The sequence below is a fragment of the Doryrhamphus excisus genome, chromosome 10 (genome assembly GCF_030265055.1).
Source record: "Doryrhamphus excisus isolate RoL2022-K1 chromosome 10, RoL_Dexc_1.0, whole genome shotgun sequence".
Lineage (NCBI taxonomy): Eukaryota > Metazoa > Chordata > Actinopteri > Syngnathiformes > Syngnathidae > Doryrhamphus > Doryrhamphus excisus.
This window is the reverse complement of record NC_080475.1, coordinates 11639566-11664530: the sequence shown is the minus strand read 5'-3', so window position 1 is coordinate 11664530 and position 24965 is coordinate 11639566. Positions and strand designations below refer to the sequence as shown.

The window sequence follows — 24965 nt, the reverse complement described above, 5'->3', positions numbered from 1 at the left end:
ACCACGTGACTTTCAATCATCACGTGACTTTCAATCAGCTAAGCCAACCTTTCTTGTGTCTTGAGCGCGCCACCCGCAGGACAGTAGAAAAAAAAAAAAGATGGTGACATCATGTCCCACAAAAATCGGTGATGTCATTGTCTTTTCTCTTTTCACATGCAGCGTGGATCTTGGCAAATTATCAATATTCACATATCTGGTTACCATGACGACAGAGTGAACCTTTACTTATATATCATAGTGATGCTCCAATTGGACATTTGACCTGTGAACAACGCATGAATGTTGACTTTCTGAAGTGATGAAGAGCAACAGCAGCTCTGATTGACACTTTTATTCCACCGCACCGCCTACCTGTGTGTGTGTGATAGAAAAGGAGACATCTGTACAACATTAACAAACACCAGAGAGAGAGAAAAAACATCAATAAAAAATATCTTCTTTATGTTTCCAGTAAATACCAACAATAAAAATAGTCAAGCCCCGCCCCTTTGTATCAATAACTCCTCAGCCAATGGCAGGCGAAGAAGGTCAGGATCAAAGAGACTCTGGGCATGAAACATCTCCATACACAATATTTTCATTAACTTCAACTTTGTACACAAAAGCTCTTATTGTGAAAGTGACAGGAAAACGTGGACACAAACATGCTAGCATCTAGGCTAAAAACCATGTGGTCTCATAGGCGGATGGACTTAATCCAACAGTATAAAAACATTCTTCCTGTTCTGCTGGTGAGAGGAAAACGTTCCAAGACGAATGGCTTTGTGTAGGCCAAGCCCACTGCAAAAGACGACTTTAGAGTGTCTTTAAGGCTTTTTTTTTGTTCTTTTTTTATAGACAAAATAAGCAGCAGCTCTCTGCTAGAAAAATAGAACAGTCGAACACAATGGCTTAGTGCTGCATTCACAAGGCGACTCTCGCTGTAAGATATTTTGGGGAGCACTTCGCACTTATCTTTGGAAGGTGCTTCCTGTGCCAATGAGCGTGTGTGCAATTTCTAGGTTTTTGATAACCAATCACTTGCGGGGGGGTGTTAAGGGACCATTAACTGCACCCCTGAAAAAATAAAATAAAAATATTTCTGCCTGACTCACGGTCAAACTGAATATTCATGTGTGTGTGTGTTGGTAATCAGCCTGGTCATATACACACACAAGCGTACAAACACATAAACAACAGTCAGTGTCAGGTTGCCATGAAAACCACAGAGCTCTACTAGCATGAAAACATCATCGCACTGCATGTTTATGCTGTTGTGGTGTATTCAGGGACAGCCATCAACAGTAGGTTTCAAGCAAGTGGGCGTGTCCACGCTGCACGTACACGTAACAAGTTCAACTGAAGAACGTGTAGTGGAAGCGAAGCTCCTTAAACGGAATGAAGGGATGGATGTCCTGGCAGGTCCTTGTTAAGCAAACAATTCAATTTCATAGGAATGTACGAAAAAAAATAATTAAAAGTCTGAGGGGCGCATTCATCTTCCAGGAAAAGACAGCGTCCAATACCATTACAAGAGCAAATTATTGTCAAAAATGTCCGCCGAAAGCAGGAAGTGGAATAAATAAGCAGAAAAGAGCCCACAAAAAAGTGTTCAACTTCCTTTCTTCCTCAAAAATAACGAGGAGGCAGTAAAAATATTTTCCTTTATCTCCTTGCAAGTCTTGCTTTAGGTCCTCCAAAACAGGGAGCGTTCTTCACCATGACTGTGAAGCCGCAGCCATCTTGGGATTTTAGCATGGTTGACAATCCTCCTCCGTGCGACGTAAACAAGAGGCCAGGAAGCAGGAGGTTCAGGGTTTCTGGGGTCCGGGGGACAGCACCACGGGGGTGGAGAGACCATCCACACTCAGCGCCGGGATGTGCATCTGGTTACTGCCGTTTGTCGGGAACTGGAGGAGACATTTATTAAGAACATGGAATACTTTAGAGGAACGTCCGTCGCCAGCAGTCACCTGTACGGATGCGTACCAAAACGCTGCGGTTGCAACATAAACGGTAGTGCCTTAAACTCCACATGCAATGGAAGTACTTGAAGGTGACATGGTGTAAGTAACACACTTCCTTATTTGCTGGGGATTGTGTAGGCTCCAGCATGCCCGCGACCCTCATGATGATAAGCAGTATAGAAAATGGATGTATTTCATATTAGTGAATTTATTACTTTGTCCTAATTTTATCTATATTATTGCAGTATTGCTCCCTCGCTACATCGTGGTTCACCTTTCACACATTTTGCATGTTTTACTGTAACAGCGAATTAACACGCTGTGTTTTGCATCCTTGTGGTTGATTAGAGCAATCTATCGGTGCTCTAGTGTATGTAGTTGGCACCAGTATTGAATAATATGTAAAATATATCCATTCCTAGTCACCTGGAAGGAGAGCTTGGCGGGCGAGCGAGGAGCGATGGGACTGAGCGTGCTCCAGAAGTGGATGGTGGAAGGAAGCGGACTGGGAGTCAATAGGACGGGAGTCTGAGGACAAACAAGTCACCGAGTCAGTTAACTGCATGCTATCCGTGTACTGTGAAAAGCGCGTACCAAAGCGTGTGAGGTTATGACGCTGGGAGTCAGCGTATTGGTGGCCGATCCGGGAGCCAGCAAACTGTTGACAGCGGCGTTGACCTGCGAACAAAACAAGGAACAGGAAGTGAGGACGTAAGCTGGAGGCGATGCTTACATGTCTCCTTCATGACTGCACCTTGTCCAGGGAGAGGCCGGGAGGCAGGGAGGGGGATGATGGCAGCTCCAAGCCTCGTGGCTTCTTTAGTTTTGGGGGGACGACGTCTGAGGTTGAGGTCGCCGCCGCCGCCACCGCTGATGATGATGTCACCACAGACACAGACGGGTCTACAAGGAAGACACAGACACAATCATCACTGATTGATTCCCAATTGCTGTTTAAGAAAAAATGTGGAATCAATAGCAATGTAATGGTAACGGTAAGTATGTGTAATAACATAATAATAATAATAAGAGTATGTGTGAAATGATAATGGTAACAAATGTACATTTTACAGACAGAAACGTATCTTTTAGCACGTTACCCGTTAGCGTGTCCTTTTCCTCCCCTCCTGAATGCTGATCTCCAACCACGACGTCAATGCCCGGAGGGGGCGTGGCTTCTATGATGGCAAGCTGAGGCTGTGGTTCACCCGTGCCGCAAATGAGCTGAGGAACCTAAGGAAGTATGAACCAAAGTCAGGTGATGACCAATCACATGGCGCGGATGCAAGGGTGCTGTTTGCTAAGGCTGAGAAACTTTAAACTACTACAACAATGCAAAGGCCCCCCCCCCCCCCCTTGTGAATTTTTGTCTCGGGCCCCAACAGACTCTAAAATCAATATGTGAGCGGAGGTGCTGTCTCACCTCCTCCACCTGTTTCTCCTCCAGGCTCCCTATCTCCAGAAGATCCTCCTCGGATGGCAAAGTCTCCTCCTTGATGACGATGGGGGGCGGGGGAGGCCGTGAAAGAGATGGCGTGGCAGAGGGCGGTGTGGGCACCATAGCAGGCTGCTGCTGCGAGGGAGGGGGGTTAATGATGACGAAGACGGGTGGCGGGTGAGGGAAACCGGCGACATTGCCCGCTCCGCCGTTGTCTTCTGGTTGTGGCGTGTGTGTGCTGGCGGCGGAGTGTGGCGGCTGTGCAGGGTTCACGGAGCCCCCGACGGGACCCAGCGGGATCAGCGGGGTGAGGGAGGATGGGTCCCGAACACTGGTGAGGTATATGTGGGGAGGGTCACTTAGTGTGGGGACAGGGGGATTCTGGGACAGAGAGGACAAATAACCGTCAGTACTTCCTACCATTAACATGCTAACAGGAAGCGCTAATAGCTCTTTGCAACCACATCCAAAGATGGTAGACTCATTGTCCCGTTCTCTCACTGACCTGTGATTGGCTGGGAGTGTTGGCTGTCTGAGGTTGGCTTCCAACAGGTGTGGGGCACGGTGAAGGATGAGTGACGATCACTTGGCGAGAAGCATCAATAGCGCCACCTATTGACGGCGATGAACCCTGCAGCGAAGAGGAGGAAGAAGAGCATGAGGAAGGGTGGTCCGAGATTTCCTACACCAGTCAGAGTCTCACTTCTCTGGGAGCGCGATCCATCTTGGATGAAGGGTCAAACATCAGTTCTGCTTTGACGGGTCGAGAATTCGGCACGGCCTGCAGCGATTGGATGGTGAAGGTGGAGTACAGGCCAGACTTCATGTAGTCGTTACGAGAACTTTTTTGCGAGCTGCTGGGCGACGACTTCTGACGATCAATACAAAAATCAATGCAATTAGCGTTGAGCCGCTGATCGCTGCAGTGACATCGATGAGTCTGTGCACCTGAGCTATGCTCTTTGACTGACAGTTGGATGTCCCGCCCCCGAGACCTTTTGATTGGCCATTGGCGTCACCGTTGTCCCTCCTTTGGCCCTCTTCAGGGGTACGTGTCCCGTCAGGCAAGGAGGGGTCAGGCTGGCTGACAAACTTGTACACAAACTTTTGTCCGCTCACCTTCTTGATGATGTTCTGAAACAACAACAGGAAGTGGAAAAAAGTACTAAATAATATACTATTTCCTTAGCATCATGTGGTAGTGTTGAGTAATGCAGTATAATAATACCTTATCGTAATAGTAACGCAGCGCGCGGCTGAGTTTGTCGTAGTTCATGTTGTGTTTGTTCTTGCGGAGTCCCCACAAGCGAGCCACTTCTTCCGCGTCCAGCAGTTTGAACTCGCCATCCTCGCCCGTCCACGAGATCAGGTGACGCTGACGCTGGTCGTCCAGCAGGTGGAGCAAGAACTGCCAGAGCGTGATGGACGGGTCCATGGCTGCCAGTCACATGGTACACATAATGAAAAAATGAATGATGATGTACGTATTGCTGTTTAAAGTACACAAGCGCACGCAGACTCCTCAAAGTGGAACATAAAGAGACTTACATATGCAAATGAGGCACATTGTCATTGGCTGAGTTGTTATGCAAGTAACCTATCAATCACCATGGAAACGTCGCCATGGCAACCTTTCATGGACGCTCACTAGAGAAACAATGGCCCTGTTGGTATGTTCGAAAACGCTTCAGTTTTTAAATAAAAAAATATTGTAAATATTTGTATGCCTGTGTGATGGATGTTGGTGGGCGTGGTCACATGTGAGTGAGGGGTTATTGGTCCTCAAATTTCCTCAAATAGATGCCTACGTTTCCCCAGTCATTCCAGGTGTTTCCATTAGGTGGCTGTAACGGTGCTGAAACCGGCTCTTCAATGACAGGAACTACATGGGGGCTGCATGGTAGTCAAGTGTTTAGCATATGGGCCAAGACCTGGGTTTGATTCTCCGCTTGGGTATCTTTGTGTGAGGTTTGCATGTTCTCCCACATTCCAAAAACATGCTAGGTTAATTGACGACTCCAAATTGTCCATAGGTATGAATGTGAGTGTGAATGGTTGTTTGTCTATATGTGCCCTGTGATTGGCTGGCCACCAGTCCAAGGTGTACCCCGCCTCTCGCCTGAAGTCAGCTGGGATAGGCTCCATAGCGAATATAAGCGGCATAGAAAATGAACGGATGCAATATTCCCTTTAAAATGTCATATTTCAGGGCGGCACGGCAGTCTAGTGGTTAGCGCGCAGACCTCACAGCTAGGAGACCAGGGTTCAATTCCACCCTTGGCCATCTCTGTGTGGAGTTTGCATGTTCTCCCCGTGCATGCATGGGTTTTCTCCGGGTACTCCGGTTTCCTCCCACATTCCAAAAACATGCTAGGTTAATTAGCGACTCCAAATTGTCCATAGGTATGAATGTGAGTGTGAATGGTTGTTTGTCTATATGTGCCCTGTGATTGGCTGGCCACCAGTACAGGGTGTACCCCACCTCTCGCCCAAAGACAGCTGGGATAGACTCCAGCACCCACGCGACCCTCGTGAGGAAAAAGCGGTAGAAAATGAATGAATGAATGAATGTCAGATTTCACTCTGTAAAGTTGTGGAATTGATATGATATGTATTTTCTCACAGGCAATTTGTACTGTCTGTCAAATGCTGGCTTTTCAATGGGGGTTACAGTATTAACACTTTAATGCTGGTACTCTCTGCAGTAAAAGAAATACAGTAGTCATTAAGGTGAATCCGCCCCTTTGCTGCACTGACTGGCTGAAGTGACCAGCAGCTGTTACCATAGTAACAAGCATGAAAGCTTAAAGTTCATCGCTTCTTTTCCTCTTCAATATCTGCCATCCCATAATAATAATAATAATAATAATATGACAACTGAACACAACGCGTAGACAATTGAACTATGCAGTTATCTTCTGGTGACATGACAAATAAGCAAAGGACATGAGATGGCTGCACAACGGTGTTGTCTGTGTGTTCAAAGATCACAATAAAATGCAGTAATAAAGGCTTCCAGTCTCATGACAACAAGCTTCCAGCTGCAACATGCACGCCAACTGTAGGCCAAACCTGTTGCAAAAAAAAAAACACGCGCGCGCGCACACACACACACACACACACACACACACACACACACAACCAGCCACATACAGTACTTACCGTTGATGAGAGGGTTGGAATCCATCTTGGTGAAAATGTTATCCATGTACACCAGCAGTCTCACAGCTCCTCCATGTTGATTTTTGTCTTCTTCTTCTTCTTGTGTCCGCTCTTCTGTGTGTGTGTGTGTGTGTGTGTGTGTGTGTGTGTGTTTGCAGCTGTCAGAGAGGCAGCTTGTCGGCGGACTTGCGGCTGTTATGTAACGGCTCCAGGGCGCCGCTGCCGGGCTCTGCAGCCCCCATTCTAACAACCAAATTACAAGTTAACTTAAAAAAATGAAAATTTAAAGCGTCAATAAAAAGTACTCTACGCGTTTAGTCGAAAACTAATGCACGTTCGGTGTTGTTGTTTTTTTACACTTTAGTGTGAGCGTGTCGAGCGACTTGTTTTCCTCTGCGCGTCTCCACAATGTGTTGACAAGCGCTAACGAGAGCTAACTAGCTGCTATGCTAACTGAATTTTTACCAGAATGTCCTCCTGGTGTATTCCACGTCGGTTATTCAAACATTACATTGGGCGGAGAGTTTTTTTAGACTCCATAGAACGATTGAGGTTTCATTGGGATGTATGTTAGCTTAGCGTACACACAGCTAGCTAGCTAACTTAGCTTAGTTTAGCCCAGTGACAGCGCCCCCGCCTCTCGAGTGTGCGTCAGCCCACCAACACCACTGTGGGCTGCAGCCACGGAGTTCAACCGAGAGCCTCCAAAACTCCTCCGGAAGCGATAAAAAGTAGTTTGTAGAATACTCCCGTTTGTTTACTGGAACTCGGTCACAAATAAACAACAATTATATCGCTCGATTGTTTTTCTCGGCGCCTTCCTGTTTGGACGAACGCCTACTCACTTTTTTACCTGCGTCAAAGGCTTAGCGCAAAACACTCAAGCTTCCGTTCGTTATTTTCAAAGTAAGAGTGTTAAGTGTCACGCAGTTCCACGTTGTACTGTATGTATAGACTGCTCTTGATGAATTTGGATCCCGTTGTTTCATTGGTTTTACTACAAATTATACTAAACACTCGTAAATATTCGTAAATACAATACAATTGACGGCTTTATTTAATTATTGATAATCATCTTAACACGAAGTCCGGTAGTTTTGGCTAACTTGACACAGTGACAACCATATAATGACGTCGGCACGATACAAAACGGAGGTAGTCTGCTGCTAAGCTAATTGTTTTCCCCCAAAAAGTAAACATTTATTGATTCTTATGATAAATGTGTCACTGTGGTTACACACACCAGATGATTAATAATCTGAAAACTCAATTGAAATGAAAATGACACTTCATGACTTTCTCAGCATCAGAGTCAATGTACAACAAAAAGTTGCTTTTAAAGCTGCTGAAGAAAACAGAAATGTGCAAAAATGTGAGCAAGCTTCTGTCAATTTTCTTGTTGCCATGGCAACTGGACATGTGAAGCCATGTCTTGTCGTACCGTTGGATCGATTGTATCCAGATGATGACCTAACAGGACACCTATGACCTTCTCCTGCCTGTGTCCCGGACACATCCAACGACACTTTGGTACAATAGAAGAACCACTGATTTGATGACACTGTCACCATTCATATTCATCCTGTCCTGGACAGCGATTGTGGGATGGGGTCACAGAGGAAAGAGGAAACATCTAGAAGACTTCTCTTCTGCTGTGTTCTGGAAGCTCTGTGAGGCCCTGAAGTTCTCGCAGACCCTGAATGACGAATAGACGGCAGACATTTACCAATAAAAATGAACAACCACATTCCACACAAGTTTCCAATAAATGTGTGAAGAAAGAACTGACCTCCAGCACCATGCGGATGTTTGCTTTAATTTTAGCAGCGTCTTTTGTCAGCTGATCCGTGAAGCTAAAACACACACACGCAGCATTAGCATGACAGGGCGGCATCTTGCATGAGGAACAACGGACACAAGCTAGCAGGCAAATATCCCAAAAGTAGCTTAACACACACAAAAAAGCTTCCTGTCTGAGTTTTTACTGACGATGTGAGCTGACTCGTCTTCTTGTCGATGAAGCACAGAGCTTCCGAGTGGTCCATCTCAACGAAGAAGCCAAATCCCACCAACACGAAGATCCTGGAAGAATCCTCACTGGGGGAGATGGGAACAATCAGGGACGCACACTGTAGTGTAACTCATTTGACATCATTTAAAGAGGACCTGTTATGTTCATTTCTCGGCCCTTTGTATTGTATTGTGGACTCCTGTAGAGCAGCGACACATGATAACCCACATAGAAAGCTTTCAAGATCTTCCAGAATCTGTACCTATTGCAGCTGTAATCTGTTTTCATTTATTCCACCCGCGGCCCGCCTCATGCCATGCCCACTCTGCTGTGATTGATCACACTCTCAAGCGCTACTGAGGACTTCCGGACTACTGACGAACTCTATTTTCTAATTCTGTTAGTTTCAGAGTTGATAATAAATGAGTAAACCCTTTGGAGAGCTACTTTAAAAGTGGTTAAAAGCTACCGGTAGCTAATGCTACTGGCTGGAGACCCCTGACTTGCCAAAGAGTGGCAACGTGGGTCCGCGCTTATTGAGTGCAGACAATTTTGACAATTTTCGCAGGACTATTTGTGTTTAAAAAAAACTTGGGTAGATCCACCGATTGTGATGGATAAGGCTATTAGCAACATGAAGGTAAGACGCTCCCAGTATGCACACTCTATAATGCTACATAGGCAATCACTCACTTACACAACATAAAAGACAGTTAGAACACTGAAAAATGTAATTGTTACTTACAGCTTGTGCTTCTGACTCTTTAACATAACCAAGTAACGTTGGAAAGGCATCGGGTTTCAGCAATAGTTCGGTGGATAGGCGGATAGTCCAGTTTTGCCAATGTTCACAAATCAGTCCACTATGTTTCTCCTCACATGGAATCTCAAACTCCAACCTCTTCTAGCTGATGTTTGCCTCTTTGAGCAAGTTCAAACCTGAACAAACATTTCTTGAACTCTTCTTTCAGGGCTCACTTCCAAATGCAAAAACCTCATTATCTGAAAATTTGGCATAGTTGAATACGATAATACAACATTCTAACAAAATTTACAGGTCAGAAAAGTGGAAAAAAGCATAATAGGTCCCATTTAAAGCAAAATAAGGTTCACACCTGCACTTTGTGATTTAAATGGAAGAACTTACACTTCCGCCTGAACGTAGAAGTTACATCCCAGGTCAACATCTGTCTTGAGGCGCTTAGAGCCTGTCTCCTGCCCACACACAACAACATACAGTACATGTAAAATACATGCATGACACTTTCAGTGTTGTGTGTGTGTGTGTGTGTGCATACCTGCAAACTCTGTATGGTGTTCTTCAACTGCAGGTACTGAGATATTTGATTATAAACTGCATCTCTCTGCTCCATTACTGTCCTAAAAAGCAATAACAGACACACATACAAGTATGTAACGAGCGACTGTTGAGCTTAAAGGGACAGTCCAACTTTCTGCCAGTAACGACCACCTCCATTAGGACATGTATGTCAATATATGTTGTTCATTGACCTTCATAAACAACATTAAGTAGAAGCAGGTTTAACAGCCATCGTAGCATACGTGAGTTTATCAGAGAAACTAACACAGCATGGAAATGTAACTAACACTACACGACAGTGACACGTTTCTTACTGTAAATCTTTCTTCAGCACTTCGTCAATAAACTTCTCATACTGTAACACCTTCTGCTCTACGTTACCGGTAGTATTCGTATTAACATTAGCAGTAGCCGTAGGCGCCATTGCTATTTCGCTTGTTGTGGTTTTTCTTCCGCTTCAACATCCGGGGACTCCTTACCGAGGTCGTCAAGCAACTTCCTCCTTTTCAGAATAAAGCAACTAGCTAGAAAAACTGTTATTTTACCGAACACAAATGTACATTCTTATTTTTGACATTTACTATTTACAAAAATAGTAAAATATTGATATAATTATTACATAATTTTGCAAATATAAGACAGGCTGAAATAACTGAAACGCAAATTGTTTTCATAACCACTTAGTCATGTCGCAATAAATACGGTTACGTTTTGGGATGAATGAAAGTATGTTAAAATTTCTTATAATCGCAAAAAAAAAAACACACATCAAATGATGTCAACGGCTGGCGCGACTCCGTTGTGACGTCATTTGGGTGCGACGACCGTTGCAATCGGCGCTCTGTGGTATATCTAAAAATACTGTTCAGAAAATACTGTAAGTCCGTTCATGATTGTTTTTGTGTTTATCTTTGAAAATTAATATGAATGTGTCCACGCCTGTGTAATGGACGTTAACTAATTCTGTCTAATTTGATGTGTTTACAACCGCCGGTATGTAGGTTTTGCCATTATGTGATATTGTGACGTGAAATGAGGTGTTTGAAGTGATAATACTACAGTAATAACACTGTAATAACGATACAAGTTATTTATTAATGTGTTTGTTATAACGCAGGTGAGTTGGCTCAAAGATGTCTTCCGGACCAGATCTTCCAGCTTCAGGATGTGGACTCAAGTCAGTCCGGAGATCTCCTCGTCTGTCCCCTCAGGTTGCTCACGTGTGCATGTTTACTTGCTCAAGTGAAGGATTTGACAAATGAGTGACACATTAACCTGTCAGTCATACAACAAAAGCTTGTTAATAACTACAAACGTGTCATTCATTATGAAAGTGTAACTAGATAGTCAGACACATTTCTTGCGCATAAACAGGGAGGCGGGGTCCAAGGAGACAAACAGAGGACAAAAGGAGGCAACCTGAAGGAGGTGAAGAAGAAAGGGAGGATGGCGAAGAGCCAGGAAGAGCGAGACAAGGAGCTGCAAGTCCAACTACAGCAGCTGGTGAGTAGAAACACTTTTTTTTAAACTGTTTTGGAGTGTGTGAGTGAATTTGTGTGTTTTTGTGTAGGACCTATCTAGCAGGGCATCTGCCACTGGGACAGGTTTGGTCTACTCTGAGACCTTCAAGTGTCATCAGAACCTATGGGAGACCAGGTTAGCTCATCTGACATGACTTGTTTATGAATGTAAAATGTAAAATCTCATGACTTCTAAACAATACCCGTGTTGTTTAGTCATCCAGAGAGTCCAGACAGAGTAACGTCCATAATGGAGGAGCTGGATAAGCAAGAACTGTTGTCACGTTGTGTTCAAGTGCAGGTGAGTCTTTCTTTTCTTCACAAAACTGATCTTTGTGATGTCCTAATTGTGTGTGTGTGCACATTTTTCAGGCCAGAGCAGCCACCGATGAAGAACTGCTTCTCGTGCACACGTGAGTGTTAGCAAAAGATGGACCAACAACAAACATTTACAATCCTCTTTGTATTGATCATGTGCATTCCCTGCAGGAAAGATTACATTGAGTTGATGAAATCCACTCAGACAATGTCCGAGACAGAATTACATAACCTGTCTGACAAATATGATTCTGTCTATTTCCATACAGTAAGGACACACACAAACACATTTACTGTACAAACACACACATGATACAAACATAATACGTGTGTGCCGCAGGAGACCTTCCAGGCGTCCATATTGGCAGTCGGTTCAGTGCTCCAGCTGGTAGACCAGGTGTTGACGTGTCATCTCAGGAACGGATTTGCTGTCGTGAGGTATTTTGTCTGGATCACTTTTATATTTCTGTTGTCTAAACTGTTTGTGTGTGTGTCTGTGTGTGTGACAGGCCACCGGGACATCACGCTCAGGCTGAAGAGTCCAACGGTTTTTGCTTTTTTAACAATGTGGCCATTGCTGCTCGTTATGCACAAATGAAACACAAAGTCAACAGGTTGGTCTATTTTTCATTCATTCGTAAGACACACTGTGATAACATGGGAGGGCATTGTGAATTATTGAATGGTGAAAAAATGCGGTTGCACGGTGGACGAGTGGTTAGCGTGCAGGCCTCACAGCTAAGAAACCCAAGTTCAATTCCACCCTCGGCCATCTCTGTGTGGAGTTTGCATGTTGTCCCCGTGCATGCGTGGGTTTCAAAAACATGCTAGGTTAATTGGCAACTCCAAATTGTCCATAGGTATGAATGTGAGTGTGAATGGTTGTTTGTCTATATGTGCCCTGTGATTGGCTGGCCACCAGTCCAGGGTGTACCCCACATCTCGCCCGAAGACAGCTGGGATAGACTCCAGCAACCCCCGCGACCCTCTTGACGAAAAGCGGTAGAAAATGAATGAATGAATGAATTATGAACAAATGCGGCTGCATGGTGGACGAGTGGTTAGCGCGCAGGCCTCACAGCTAAGAGACCTGAGTTCAATTCAATTCCACCCTCGGCCATCTCTGTGTGGAGTTTCCTCCCACATTCCAAAAACATGCTAGGTTAATTAGCGACTCCAAATTGTCCATAGGTATGAATGTGAGTGTGAATGGTTGTTTGTCTACATGTGCCCTGTGATTGGCTGGCCACCAGTCCAGGGTGTACCCCGCCTCTCGTCCGAAGACAGCTGGGATAGGCTCCAGCACCCCCCGTGACCCTCATGAGGATAAGCGGTAGAAAATGAATGAATGAACGAATGCATAATCATGAAAGAGCAAGTCAGTTATATTCGGTGTGTTGATAAGTTAACCCTGCCATCTACTGTACGGGGTTGTCATGACAACCTATGTAGAAACCTATGTAGAAAGCAGCACAATTAAATGCTTTTCAATCAGATGGTACATAATTAACATTAACTTATGGATCCTATGTGTGTGTGTGTCAGGGTGTTGATCGTGGACTGGGATGTCCATCATGGTCAAGGTGTCCAGTATGTTTTTCAGGACGACCCCAGGTGAGTCCTCACCCGTCATACTGGTAAATTCTTACATAACGTTTTCTGTGTGTGTGTGTGTGTATCAGCGTAGTGTACGTGAGCATGCACAGGTTTGAACAGGGAGCGTTCTGGCCTCACCTTCCCGAGTCAGACAATAGTTTTGTGGGCGGGGGTGCCGCCGAGGGACGAAACATTAACCTGCCCTGGAACACGGTAAGTCCAGTCCAGTAGTTCTTTGTGCTTCATAAACCCTTTCAAAATAAAACCCTGCCTACTTTATGTGTTTGTTTAGATAGGAATAAGCGATGCCGACTACGTGTGCGCGTTCCAGCGACTGCTGCTGCCCGTTGCTTACGAGGTAATACATGTAGATGACCTTTGACCTCACACAGTTTGGTTAAAACTTTTTTTTTACTTGTTGTATGTGTTAAGTTTCACCCGGAACTGGTTCTGGTCTGCGCTGGTTTTGATGCCGCACTCGGGGATCCGAAGGTACGCAACAACATCACAATCAAACAAGCGTAATAGGTCAACGCTACAGTGTGTGTTTGCGTGTTGTGTTCAGGGTCAGATGTGCGTGAGTCCTCAGTGTTTCTACACACTCACACACATGCTGATGTCTTTGGCAGAAGGCAGACTCGTTCTCGCTTTGGAGGTAAAACATTGACAACGTGAAGACGCACAAAACTCACGTGTCAACCGTTAGCTGAAGTCTTGTTTGTTTGCGTTCAGGGTGGTTATAACCTGAAGGCAACGGCAGAGGGCGTGGCTGCTTGTGTTCAAGCTCTTGTGGGAGGAGCCTGTGCCCCAATGACTCCGCCTAGCGCCCCATCCGACAGGTACCTGCATTTAAAAGTTAATAATATTTATCATGTAAAAGACATGTAAATAAAATAACTAGCTAACTGTAAGCTAATTAAACCTTTTCTGGGTTAGCGCTCTGAAATCCATCTCCGAGACCATCTCAGCTCTTTATCCATACTGGATCTCCTTGCAAGTACTGGGTAAAACACACACTCAGTAATACTGTATGGACAATTATTAAATATTGAAGTATTTATAGATTAATAATGACAGTGTTTTTTTGCTCTATATTATTATATCCACTATAGAGGGGGCGGGGCTTGCTGATGGGGATGTCATCAGAACAGCGGCCAAAGAAGAGAAACCAGAGAGTCTGTGTTTGCCTGTTGTCATGGCAACCGGCCTAGTATACGACGAGAGGATGATGGAGCATCTCAACATGTGGGACAGGTAGGTGTGTGTTTTTTTTTCACAGAGTTTGGTCGCTCACCGTCCCGCGTCACCACGTGCAGGCATCATCCTGAACAACCTCAAAGAATCTTCAAGATCTTCTCCAAGCATCAGCAACTCGGACTGGCGGACCGCTGTCAACGCATCCCAGCACGCTTCGCCACCGAGGAGGAGCTTTCGATGTGTCACACGTAAGTCATGGCGTCCATGTTGGTAGGTCTGAGAAGAAACCAATCACGTGATTGATCACTGAAAGATGACTGTGTGTGTGTGTGTGTGTGTGTGTGTGTGTGTGTGTGTGTGTAGTGCGGACTACATCCAGCATATGAAGTCCACATCCACGATGAAGGCAAGGGATCTGCATAAGCTTGGAGAGGAATACAACTCCATCTACATCAACAATCAGAGCTTCCAGTCGGCCATGTTGGCTGTTGGAAGCTGCTTCAATATTCTGGACCACATCCTGAATGGACAGGTATAAAACTAGCTGGACCACAGGGTGCCTGGTTCAAGTCTTCATATTCAGTCTGGTGTGTATATATGTGTGTGTGTGTGTGCAGGTGAGGAACGGCGTGGCCATTGTGCGTCCACCAGGCCATCACGCAGAAAGAGACTCCGCATGTGGTTTTTGTTTCTTCAACACAGCAGCGCTCGCCGCTCGCTACGCTCAGAAGATCTCCCATCATGCACCTCTCCGCGTGCTTATCCTAGACTGGGACGTTCACCACGGCAACGGCACCCAGCACATGTTTGAGGACGACAGCAGGTGAGGAAGTCGATTCAAGTGACGGGAAATGTGTTATTATCTTCACTTCCTGTTTTCCAGCGTCCTATATGTCTCGCTCCATCGCTACGACAACGGAACGTTTTTCCCGTCCTCGGAGGACGCCGCTCCTGGCAGGGTGGGCGTGGCAGAGGGGGCCGGATTCAACGTCAATGTGGGGTGGAGTGGCGGGCGAATGGGGGACGCCGAGTATCTTGCCGCCTTTCACCATATCGTCATGCCGATTGCTTCTGAGGTACACACACACACACACACACACACACACACACACACATGGGACTCATGAAGAATCATGTGACTACAGTTCAACCCCAGTGTGGTGTTGGTGTCAGCTGGATTTGACGCTGCACGAGGAGACCCTCTTGGCGGCTACAGTGTGACCCCAGAAGGCTACGCCCACCTCACTCACATGCTGATGTCATTGGCCGGTGGGCGGGTCTTGCTCATACTCGAGGTAAGTCAGCTGATCACAGATCTATGACCGGTGAAGGTGAAGACGAAGACGAAGAGGAAGTGACATCTCTCTTTAGGGCGGTTACAACTTGACGTCCATCTCCGAATCCATGGCCATGTGTACAAGCGTGTTGCTCGGCGACCCCCCGCCTTCACTGCTGATACCCCTGCCCCCGCCTCACCGCAGTGCCGTGACAACCATCAACGAGGTCATCCGCCACCACGCCCCTTACTGGAAGTCGCTAAGGATACACAGTGAGAGGAGTGCATAAGCCACACCTACATTTGTTAGCTTTTATTTAATACCGACCTTTCACCTCAGTCCCAGACTCCGTACGAGCAGCCGTACCTTCCCCGAAGTCACATGAGAAACGGAGTCGCCAAAGCAAAGGCAGGAAGTCAAGACAAAGCGGTCCAGATAAACTTCCTGTGGGATCGGAGAACACAAACGTAATAGCGATAATATGCAATATGGCGCTGATTAAACACAGCATGGCCCCTTTAAATTTTATATTGTTTACATTGTCCAATCAGGCGCAGTGTAGTCTGGACCAGCTCACACAGGGATTGGCCAGCTTGGACCTCAGTCAGACCTCTTCCACTCCAGTGGGCAGGTCCGACATCCACTGTGACGAGTATGCAAAGGCGGAGTCATGTCCGGTGTCTCCTGAGCGGAGTCAAACATCAGAGAGCTTGCCGCCTCAGGTAAATTCCACTTAACTGAACGTTAATCGATCTCACAGGCTCCGCCTCCTTCCCCTTCAGTAGCTGGTTACTTTTATTTCTGATTTCCTGCCATGAAAGTTTTCTCAATGTGCTCAGGTCGATGCTGCAGCGTCAACAACGGTTGCCGTGGGAGACGAGCCAGAGGGAGCGTGTGGTTGGTCCAAGCCTCAGGGGACTCTGGAGCTGATTTGCGGAGCTGAGATGGGCGGAGTCAGAACTTTTATTACGACAGTACTTTTATTTTGACAGCAGCTGACGTGAGTTTCTAACGTGTATGCGCGCACGCTTGCAGGCCGCCATGTACGTGGTAGACCCTCTGTCCTGGTGTCCTCACCTGGGTGAGGTCAAGCCCCTCCCACCCTCAGGTAGTAGCTCATTGTGCAAGTATGCTAGTCGTTAGCATGTTAGCTACTGCATAAATAAAGTGTGCATCTATCTAGGTATCGATGTCTTCCTGCCTTGTCAGGACTGTGGCTCGGAGGCCGAGAACTGGATCTGTCTCACCTGCTACCAGGTGACCCCCACCCCCACCCAAAACTACAACAGTACTAAAACCGATGATAAAATTAATAATAAATAACTTGTATGTTAAATGTATATAGTAGTATGTACAAACACAATATCAACACCGCATGTCACATGACAATGGAGGGGTTTCGAAGGTGATGATGTCACATGTACCACATCAGGTGGCATGTGGCCGCTACGTGAACGAGCACATGTTGATGCACGGTGTGACATCACAACATCCTGTGGTGCTGAGCTTTTGTGACCTCTCCGTGTGGTGTTACGTGTGCGAGGCCTACGTGCACAATCAGGTGATCATCATCATCATCATCACTCACAGATGTTCCCCCCGCCATTGTTGATCATTGACGTCATTTGTGCCTCCAGGTCGTATTTGATGCCAAGAATGCAGCCCACAGCGCCAAGTTCGGAGAGGAGATCCCACCCTGGAGTTAGAAGAGAGAGAAGGCGGGGCTTAGATTTTAACATGAAGGCATCATCATGTGTGTTTATGAGTGTTACCACTTTTAAACTCACCATGTTTATAATACATTTTTTTTAAATCATTATTGTGATTTATGTTAGCCATACGTTGAGGAGGCCTGTTCATTGTGCAATAATGCTTATGTATAAACATTAAAACATTATTATTATCTTCTTAGCTATATTTGTTTTTGACCACACAATGAGTGGCTCAGCAGCGGTCACGTGGGTGATGAAAATGTTGTTTTTTTTAGCAAATGTCCTGAATTAATAAATGCGCCGCCTCGCGCGCTGTGATTGGTCGCCATACAAGAAAACAAACGCACCTGCAGTTCCTTCCGCCTCCTGCAGACGTCGCTCGCGCTCTCTCTCTCTCGCCCCGACTTGCATGAGCATCTCTCCTGCGCGTGCCATCCATAGCATCCAGCTGCGGTCACGCGCCTCGATCCTTCCAAGCGGCGTGTGCGTGCACGTCAAACATCTGCAGGTTGGTTTCGTTTTCGTTTTGTACGTTTGCCGATGATCATTACGTCACTCGACGTTATGATGTTATTCCACATGCTTTTGTACCGCCAAGGAAGGCAAGTGATCTAAGTCACGTGATGGCGTCTCCGGACCTGGCGGACCTGTCTCGTCTCTACCAGACAGAGTTCGTGCGTAGTGCGCGTGCGGTGGGCGTGCTTTGGGCCGTGTGCACGCTGTGCTTCGCCGTCATCCAGGTGGTGGTTCTGGTGCAGCCGTCATGGATCGGAACTTCAGATTCCCACCACCCGGGAGTAGGAACAGCTCCACCTAGCGGCACCCTGGGATTATTTGAGGTTGACTATTGATTGGTCCTGGAGAGTCACGTGATTTACGGACCTTTTTAACTGTGGTTGTGTTGTTCCATGACAGGTGTGCCTGGAGTCGGACCGTCCGGTTCCAGATTGTCGCGGTCGTTTGTCTAGTCTGTCGCCTCTGCCGTCCTTCCAGTCGGTGGCGGTCCTGGTGGGCGTGTCCCTGTGGGCGGTGTGGACCAGCGTGTTGTGTCTTTGCCTGTTCCGCTTCTGCAGCGCCGCCACCGTGTACAAGATCTGTGCCTGGTTGCAGCTCACTGCAGGTAGGGGTGTGGCGTTATGGGTTAGGCTAGCTAACAGGAAGTTCCTGTTAGCTAACAGGAAGTCCTCAATTTGCTGCCAGGATTCTGCTTGGCACTGGCCTGTCTCCTGTTCCCTGACTCGTGGGAGAGCCCGGAGATGAGAGTTCTGTGTGGGGACTCGGTGAGTGACACCCCCCACCCCTACCCCCACCCCTACCCCCACCCCCCGCCCCCCGATTGGCCCGTTGGTTGTGACTATAAATCACCGACTGTGTGCAGGTTGGCAGCTTCTCATCCGGGAACTGCTCGGTCCACTGGGCCTACATCCTGGCTATTCTGGGGGTCTTGGACGCCGCCATCTTGGCCACATTGGCCTTCGTGCTCGCCAACAGACAGGACGCTCTCCTGCCGCCGCTCAGCAAGGAAGGTGGGTCAGGGGTCGGGTGCCGATTTCGATGCAGTAAGTGGAACTTAAAGACTCACGTGTGTGTGTTTGAACAGTGACTACGGGGCTGCTGATGTCAGCGTAGACGTCATGTGACTCTTCTTCTTCTGGTCCTCTTCGACAAGTCGTCTTCCTCGTTCTGATGCTCCGATAGCCTCGCATAGCATAGTTAGCATCAGCCTCGACCTTTGACTATTGTGTCCGTGGTAGCCATGTAAACAAATAAAACATCTTGAAATACTAACTTTAATACTTAACTTTATTACTACACACACACATGACATTAACATTCAGTCCACTTCTGCTCCCATCAGAGGTTAAAGGTCACTGGAAATTTAAACCTTACTTATTCCCTTTCCTTGACTCCTACTTCCTCATGTAGCGGCGCCGCACTTGATGGGGGTTTGATGGGGGTGGAGCTCAGGGCTCTCTGTTCTGTCAGTCTGTCAGTAGCCCCGCCTTTTCACTCGGAACAGTGGTGGCTGGTTGCTAGGCAACGGTGAGGCAGCATCATCATCATCATCATCATCGAGGGAGCGCCGCCTTCTCCTGTATGCGGAACCCACGTTTTCAGAGAAACGCCGTTGTACACGGTGGCCGGAGGAGGCGTGGTTAGCGCCGATGATGGACAGGATGTTCTCGAGCAGACCTCTGAAGAGGCGGGACATATGATGACGAGCGTGATGCGTTTGTGACATGTGACCACCTGGACTGGACCGGCACTCACCTTATTTCCTCATCCTCTTCCAAGTCTCGCTGTAGGATCTCTTGTCTGGCTCTGCCCACCTGCGTCTCCGTTCTGCCAATCATACGGCAGCATTCACTGAAGACCCGCCTCCTTTGACTGACACCTGAAGTGTATGATAACCTCACCTATCCATCAGGGGCTGAAGCAGCTGTGGTCCTATCAAGGTCATCCAATGGGTGGGGATCCTACCAGTACTCAGACCCCACCCCGTGTCATAGTCAGCCGGGGGTGGACCCCGGAAGTTCCCCCGTGCCGCCTCAGCTTTAGCAAGGAGGCGGAGCAAAGCACGAGCATATGCTGCATACACAAGAGAAGCTTCATTAGATTAATCAGTGCTTCATGAATATTCATTATCTGTCAATCAACCTGCTCTCTGCTCCTCCTGCTCCCGCCTATGTCCTCTCTCCACCAATCGCTGAAGGGCCTGCTCCAAGCCCTGCCCATTCCAGACCTCATCAAGCATTCCTCCCCTGCGCCAGGCGGGATAGATCACCCCCTTGCCGTCGTAGGGAATGTTTTGACGTGGAACTCCACCTTCTGAGAGATCCAGTCCAGGCCAACCAGGACCTGCAGGAGCACACTGACATATAGAACGTTAACGCCTCATTTGAATATTACACACAAGTCGCCATGGCCACAAGATGAGGTGAGAAGGTGACATACTAATGTTATTGGATCTAGGATGGGAGGAGCCTGCTAGAATGGGAGGAGCCTGCTAGGAAGAGAGGTGAACCGTCTTCTAAGAGTTCAGTTCATTTGTGAGAATACAATACTCTCCGAAATTCACAATTTAAGGCCTGGTTCGCTCTTTGGTTGCCATGGTGATGTGATCTTCTTGTTTACTGTAGCCTTTTTCAAAGGCATCATCAGGAAGTGATGACATCATAGTTCCTGCTGATGCTAATGCTACTAGTTAAGGGATGACATCACTTCCACACACACACACACACACACACACACACACACCAGTGCCAGGAGACTGTTGCTATGGTTACTGTCTCCTGTCACTATGGAGACCAGGACCTGAAATGTGACACACACACACACATACACACACAGAGGAGCTTCCACAAAAATGTCAAAAAAACAATGTAACCGTCGAAGTTACGTCTGTGAGGAGGCGGAGCATCCACACAGTTACCGTGACGACACAAAGTGAAAAAGACGTCATGTGGTCCTACCTGAGCGACGGTGAGTAGCAGCGGCAGCAAGATGAGCGACGCCATTCTGCTGACTGAATGTGTACGCCGAGCGCACAACAACATGGAGGTGGTGGGGGGGAGGGGCAGGGGGAGGAGCTATAGGAGTAGAGCGGGAGTACCGGGGAGAGGAGGAGGGGACCATCATCAGGTGAAGCCTGTGTGCTACACAAGAGGTCATTCAAGGTTAGTCACGTGTTGCCATGGAAACAAAGGATGTTTTTTTTTTTACTTGTTTATTCAAACCTTACACTAAATAAACAGCGCGGGGGGGGGGGGGGGCGTATCCATTGCAACAACATCACCATCACCATCGTTACAGACGCGGAGTCCAACAGGAAGAAACACACAAACATACAGGAAGTAGGGGCATCATTGCACAACGGATGCTGATTGGCTGATTGATCTGCATTAGCTAAGCTGCGAGCTAGCTAGCTAGTTTGCTATCCAAGTTTTGGTTCATTTCTAAGATGTCAGAGAAGGAGCAGGAAGTGGCAGAGAAGAGGAGGGAAAGAAAAAGGAAGCATTGTTTCAGTGAAGTCATGAGTTGAAGGGGCGGGGTTTTTGTTATGATGGCATCACCGCCTTTTCAGCAGTGTGGGAAGCTAGCAGGCCACCACTTCCTGTGGAGGAATATAATAATCATGTGATCGAGCCGAGCTTCACATCTGATTGGAGAAGGAGGTCGGCGGCGGCTGCTGGCCGTACTCGGCGTCCTGCAGACAAACGGCACAAGGGGCGGAGCCAATGAAGGAGTGTTTTTAGTCAAGATGGCCGACAGGAAGAAGCACTCACTTGGTTGTATTCAGGCTGATACCCCCCCTGGCCGCCGACGTAGGGGTCCTGTTCGTACCCGTCCGGGGCGGCGGCCTTGTCCTGAGGGGGCGGGGCTCTCATGAAGGGGGCGATGATGCGCGTTTCCTTGAAAACAAACCACAGGTTTCCCACCCACAGGACCAGATTGATGAAGCCGAACGCCTGAAAGATGACAACGCCAATCAGCAACGCCCACCGAGATCAGGACCCGCCCACTCAATCCTCACCACAGACGTGTTGAGCCCAGACATGACCGGGTCATGGACTTCCCGACATCGGTTCTCTTCATGATCGCAGGCAGTGATCAAAGTGATGACGAGGTCAGGGTTGGTCGCCGTCTTGACATCGGATAACGCCTTCGCCCACGCCGCTGAGCTCACCAGCCACATGAACGCCAACACACCCGTCACGCCCAGATCCTAACCACACAGGCACATCAGCGGTACGCTGCGTCGCCATTCCATGCAGGACCAGGTTCACATACTCACCAGCAGGGGGCCCTTGTTGTTCTCCTTGTACTTATCCAGGAAGAACACGTAGATGCTAAGCGCCGCCGTCACGTACAGGAAGGACAAGACACCGATGGTTACAAAGAACTCCGCCGAGGAAGAGTAGTCGCCCACTAAGAACACACGTTCCGTACCCCGGTTACATGAGGGGGCGTCAAAGTAGACCTGGTGCAGCCTAACACACACACAATGACGGATAGCATAAATCAACTTCCTGTTTACAATAATTCCCATCACTCTTCCGTGCTTTCTGACCTGAAAGGATATTCAAAGTCAACCTGGACGTTCAGGTTGCTCTCCGTGCGGTTCTTGCACTCCACTGACACGCGGAACATTCCCGAATAACTCCCACATGTGGAAAAAGCCAAAATGGCGAAAAACTGGACGGGGAGAAGGGAAATGTTTATTGATGATGTAATCAATATAAACATAAATGTGTGTGTGTGTGTGTGTGTACTCACCCATTGTAGAACTTTGATGAAACCCAGTGGAACCTTCAGAACCCTGAATTGACCCTGAGCCACCAGCTGGAGGGGGAAAACACACACAGGTTGTTGACCTTTGACACCCACGTGTCCCTAATAATGTGGTATGCCAAACTAATGACCTTAGACTGTTATCATGCTGTCATTTATAGACCCTAGTGTTGTTCCTGTTGGTTGTTAGCTAGCTAGCTGTAAGAACGTGATAACATCTCACGACATAGAACAATATATTCATCTTCATCATGGTTATATTGGCACCCCGACACCCACGCGTGGTGGGGGAGGGGTCAAAGCCCCCCCACCCCTCCCGCCATATCATTTTCATCGTCTCACGCGCACATTCACGTTAGCCACCATGTTTGCGTACATTGTACGGATGTACTGGATGCTGAAAAAAAAAAAACATCGACGGACAGACGGACGTCGTGGACGTAAGGCGTGTCACCATGAAAGACAAGAAGATGAATGTTTAAAATAAAATGATTTCTTACCTGATTGACGACGTCCATGTTTGACTTGGAGGGACACGGAGGATTCACGGGGGCGGGGGGGCGATGCTCGCACGAGGGAGGGGCACTGAAAGAAAAAAGATGGGGGCCATTGGTGTCGGTGCTTTTTCTGTTTGTTAAATATTTGTTTTATTTGAAAGGTGGAATAAATAAAAAAAAATAATCAAGAAAACAACAACAATGACATCACATTACTGTGGGTGTGGCCTGTGTGTTGACATACAGTGCACTCAACTGAAGTGACCTGCTCCAGTATCAAACCACAGAATGAGTATAATAACGTAAGTGTAAAAAGAAGTTGGACTCACCAGGCCTGGGACTTATAAACACAGTTGACTTATTGTACTGAGCAGCCAGTATTGTTCTGAGTTCCATTTCTTCCATGTTTATCACATTTGTGGGCTCCGAAAAGCCAAGGAGGCGCGAAAGTTGAAGTCACGTGAAGGCTGCACTGACTACAGCTATCCAGCAGGAGGCGGCACAAACACGCATGTCATCCACCACCAGAGTCAGGACATGTTTGTAGTCACGTTTTATTTGAGGTAAAAGGTCATGTGACTGATGTTTGGAGAGTTCAAAGCCCTTCAGTCAGGAAGAACATGATTGACACGCAAGGAATTAAAAAACATCAGGAATAAAAAAAAAAAACACATTTTGACCAAATATCGAAAAAGTTGATCCAAAATTCATGACCTTTGACCTAAACAACTCACACACTTGTTTTTCTTTCCACTCAGCATTCTCCTCACAGGGGGTCCACGGAGGGCACACACGTGTCACGGTAAGACCACTTTGATGGCCACGTCGGCCATTCCTGGTGCAGCTACATGCTAACAGGAAGTATCTCATCCATCACAACCAGCACAGCTAGCAATAGCGATGATGACGGCCATGATAGCAGCAGTTTTGTTGGCATGTAGCACTTAGCAGACCTTACTGTTTGCATTAAAATGCTGTTTTCTTGCAATGATGCTATGAAATATGTTTATGTGTACGATAGCAATGTTAGCGATCACGTGATTGCGCTAAGTTAAATCAAAATGAATAATAAAATCAATCAAATGGGTGTGAAATAATTCAATGTTTTCTACACTGAGACTAGCATGCTACCCGCTAAAAATAGCATCAAACTGCATGGTCGCCCCGTCCTGGAGAAGAAGGAACATTAATTGTGACTTCCTGTCACAAATGCACATGCACTGTGGAACACATTGCCATGACAACATCTGTTGTCTTCCTTGCTACTCTCCTTCCCGGCGTCCTTCGTCCTTTCCTCCTCGAGGATGTCATGAGGACCTTGTCCTTTGTCCCTGTCGATGTACTCCTGATTGGTCACCGGCATGTGTCCATCAAAACGAGGTCACGCAGGTCATCTCGTCCGCCAGTTCGTCCTCGTCTCGGCCTGTCCTGATTGGCTCCTCATCGCTGTAGAGTGCTGCGGGATCAGCGGCAGTGGCATTGTTCAGAAAGTCATGGCTGGCGGACCCTAAGAGGTCGCTGGCAGCCGACTCCATCTCGTCCACGGTCATGTGACACGCATCCGCGATCTCTCGCTTTGCAAAGGCAACAAACTTGGGGTCGCGTGCGTAAAGACCTAGCCCTTCAGAGATGAGAACCTGCGGAAAGACGAACAACGTTCAAGTGATGATTTCCC

The 24965-nt window shown here is 47.3% G+C and overlaps 6 protein-coding genes and 1 long non-coding RNA gene across 12 annotated transcripts in view; 2 read left to right on the top strand and 5 right to left on the bottom strand.

Annotated features, from left to right (window-relative positions):
• Positions 1-422: 422 nt before the first annotated feature.
• Positions 423-7439, bottom strand: elk1 (ETS transcription factor ELK1). Of its 2 annotated transcripts, none has more exons than XM_058084962.1 (11): positions 6550-7439; positions 4616-4824; positions 4336-4521; positions 4091-4258; positions 3893-4018; positions 3373-3768; positions 3050-3182; positions 2704-2852; positions 2544-2627; positions 2376-2477; positions 423-1892 (listed from the first exon to the last, which is right to left on the bottom strand). In XM_058084962.1, the coding sequence occupies exons 1-11, from the start codon at positions 6593-6595 to the stop codon at positions 1794-1796; spliced, it is 1698 nt and encodes a 565-aa protein (XP_057940945.1). In that variant the 5' UTR covers positions 6596-7439; the 3' UTR covers positions 423-1793. The 2 variants fall into 2 exon arrangements, with proteins under 2 accessions (XP_057940945.1, XP_057940947.1); XM_058084964.1 differs by having other exon boundaries at positions 4091-4255.
• A 112-nt stretch (positions 7440-7551) lies between these two features.
• Positions 7552-10549, bottom strand: uxt (ubiquitously-expressed, prefoldin-like chaperone). The gene is made up of 6 exons (XM_058084972.1): positions 10196-10549; positions 9859-9940; positions 9708-9775; positions 8539-8646; positions 8339-8402; positions 7552-8245 (listed from the first exon to the last, which is right to left on the bottom strand). Exons 1-6 carry the CDS (start codon positions 10303-10305, stop codon positions 8183-8185), a joined length of 495 nt encoding a protein of 164 aa, XP_057940955.1. The 5' UTR covers positions 10306-10549; the 3' UTR covers positions 7552-8182.
• Positions 10550-10666: 117 nt separating this feature from the next.
• Positions 10667-17746, top strand: hdac6 (histone deacetylase 6). Of its 2 annotated transcripts, none has more exons than XM_058084958.1 (30): positions 10667-10758; positions 10999-11092; positions 11256-11384; positions 11452-11537; positions 11618-11702; positions 11774-11814; positions 11891-11987; positions 12060-12157; positions 12229-12333; positions 13265-13333; positions 13402-13528; positions 13608-13673; positions 13748-13807; positions 13881-13970; positions 14048-14154; positions 14252-14319; positions 14428-14569; positions 14632-14760; positions 14876-15044; positions 15130-15335; positions 15396-15588; positions 15658-15807; positions 15884-16061; positions 16129-16256; positions 16341-16511; positions 16629-16742; positions 16825-16897; positions 16973-17046; positions 17222-17350; positions 17427-17746. In XM_058084958.1, exons 2-30 carry the CDS (start codon positions 11015-11017, stop codon positions 17493-17495), a joined length of 3231 nt encoding a protein of 1076 aa, XP_057940941.1. In that variant the 5' UTR covers positions 10667-10758; positions 10999-11014; the 3' UTR covers positions 17496-17746. The 2 variants fall into 2 exon arrangements, with proteins under 2 accessions (XP_057940941.1, XP_057940942.1); XM_058084959.1 differs by lacking the exon at positions 10667-10758 and adding an exon at positions 10856-10874.
• Positions 14826-18714, bottom strand: LOC131137258 (uncharacterized). Of its 2 annotated transcripts, none has more exons than XR_009131871.1 (7): positions 17849-18714; positions 17378-17485; positions 16548-16728; positions 16328-16473; positions 16117-16233; positions 15763-16048; positions 14826-15583 (listed from the first exon to the last, which is right to left on the bottom strand). It is a non-coding gene; the product is annotated as an uncharacterized LOC131137258 (long non-coding RNA). The 2 variants fall into 2 exon arrangements; XR_009131872.1 differs by having other exon boundaries at positions 14826-15580.
• Positions 17893-19283, top strand: lhfpl4b (LHFPL tetraspan subfamily member 4b). 3 transcript variants are annotated; one of them, XM_058084967.1, is made up of 6 exons: positions 17893-18009; positions 18104-18340; positions 18417-18621; positions 18702-18781; positions 18880-19027; positions 19102-19283. In XM_058084967.1, exons 1-6 carry the CDS (start codon positions 17911-17913, stop codon positions 19128-19130), a joined length of 798 nt encoding a protein of 265 aa, XP_057940950.1. In that variant the 5' UTR covers positions 17893-17910; the 3' UTR covers positions 19131-19283. The 3 variants fall into 3 exon arrangements, with proteins under 3 accessions (XP_057940950.1, XP_057940952.1, XP_057940951.1); XM_058084969.1 differs by having other exon boundaries at positions 17898-18009; positions 18100-18340; XM_058084968.1 differs by having other exon boundaries at positions 17965-18340.
• LOC131137256 (synaptophysin-like) lies at positions 19279-23755 on the bottom strand. The gene is made up of 12 exons (XM_058084970.1): positions 23620-23755; positions 23294-23378; positions 22779-22844; positions 22573-22697; positions 22297-22492; positions 22036-22227; positions 21788-21970; positions 20975-21708; positions 20160-20373; positions 19919-20090; positions 19773-19844; positions 19279-19696 (listed from the first exon to the last, which is right to left on the bottom strand). Exons 2-8 carry the CDS (start codon positions 23309-23311, stop codon positions 21655-21657), a joined length of 834 nt encoding a protein of 277 aa, XP_057940953.1. The 5' UTR covers positions 23312-23378; positions 23620-23755; the 3' UTR covers positions 19279-19696; positions 19773-19844; positions 19919-20090; positions 20160-20373; positions 20975-21654.
• Positions 23413-24965, bottom strand: part of cacna1fb (calcium channel, voltage-dependent, L type, alpha 1F subunit) — a 22948-nt gene continuing 21395 nt past the window's right edge. Inside the window, exon 58 of the mRNA XM_058084952.1 lies at positions 23413-24927. Coding sequence (XP_057940935.1) covers positions 24661-24927 — 267 coding nt within the window. The 3' untranslated portion in view covers positions 23413-24660. The remainder of the gene's footprint in view (positions 24928-24965) is intronic.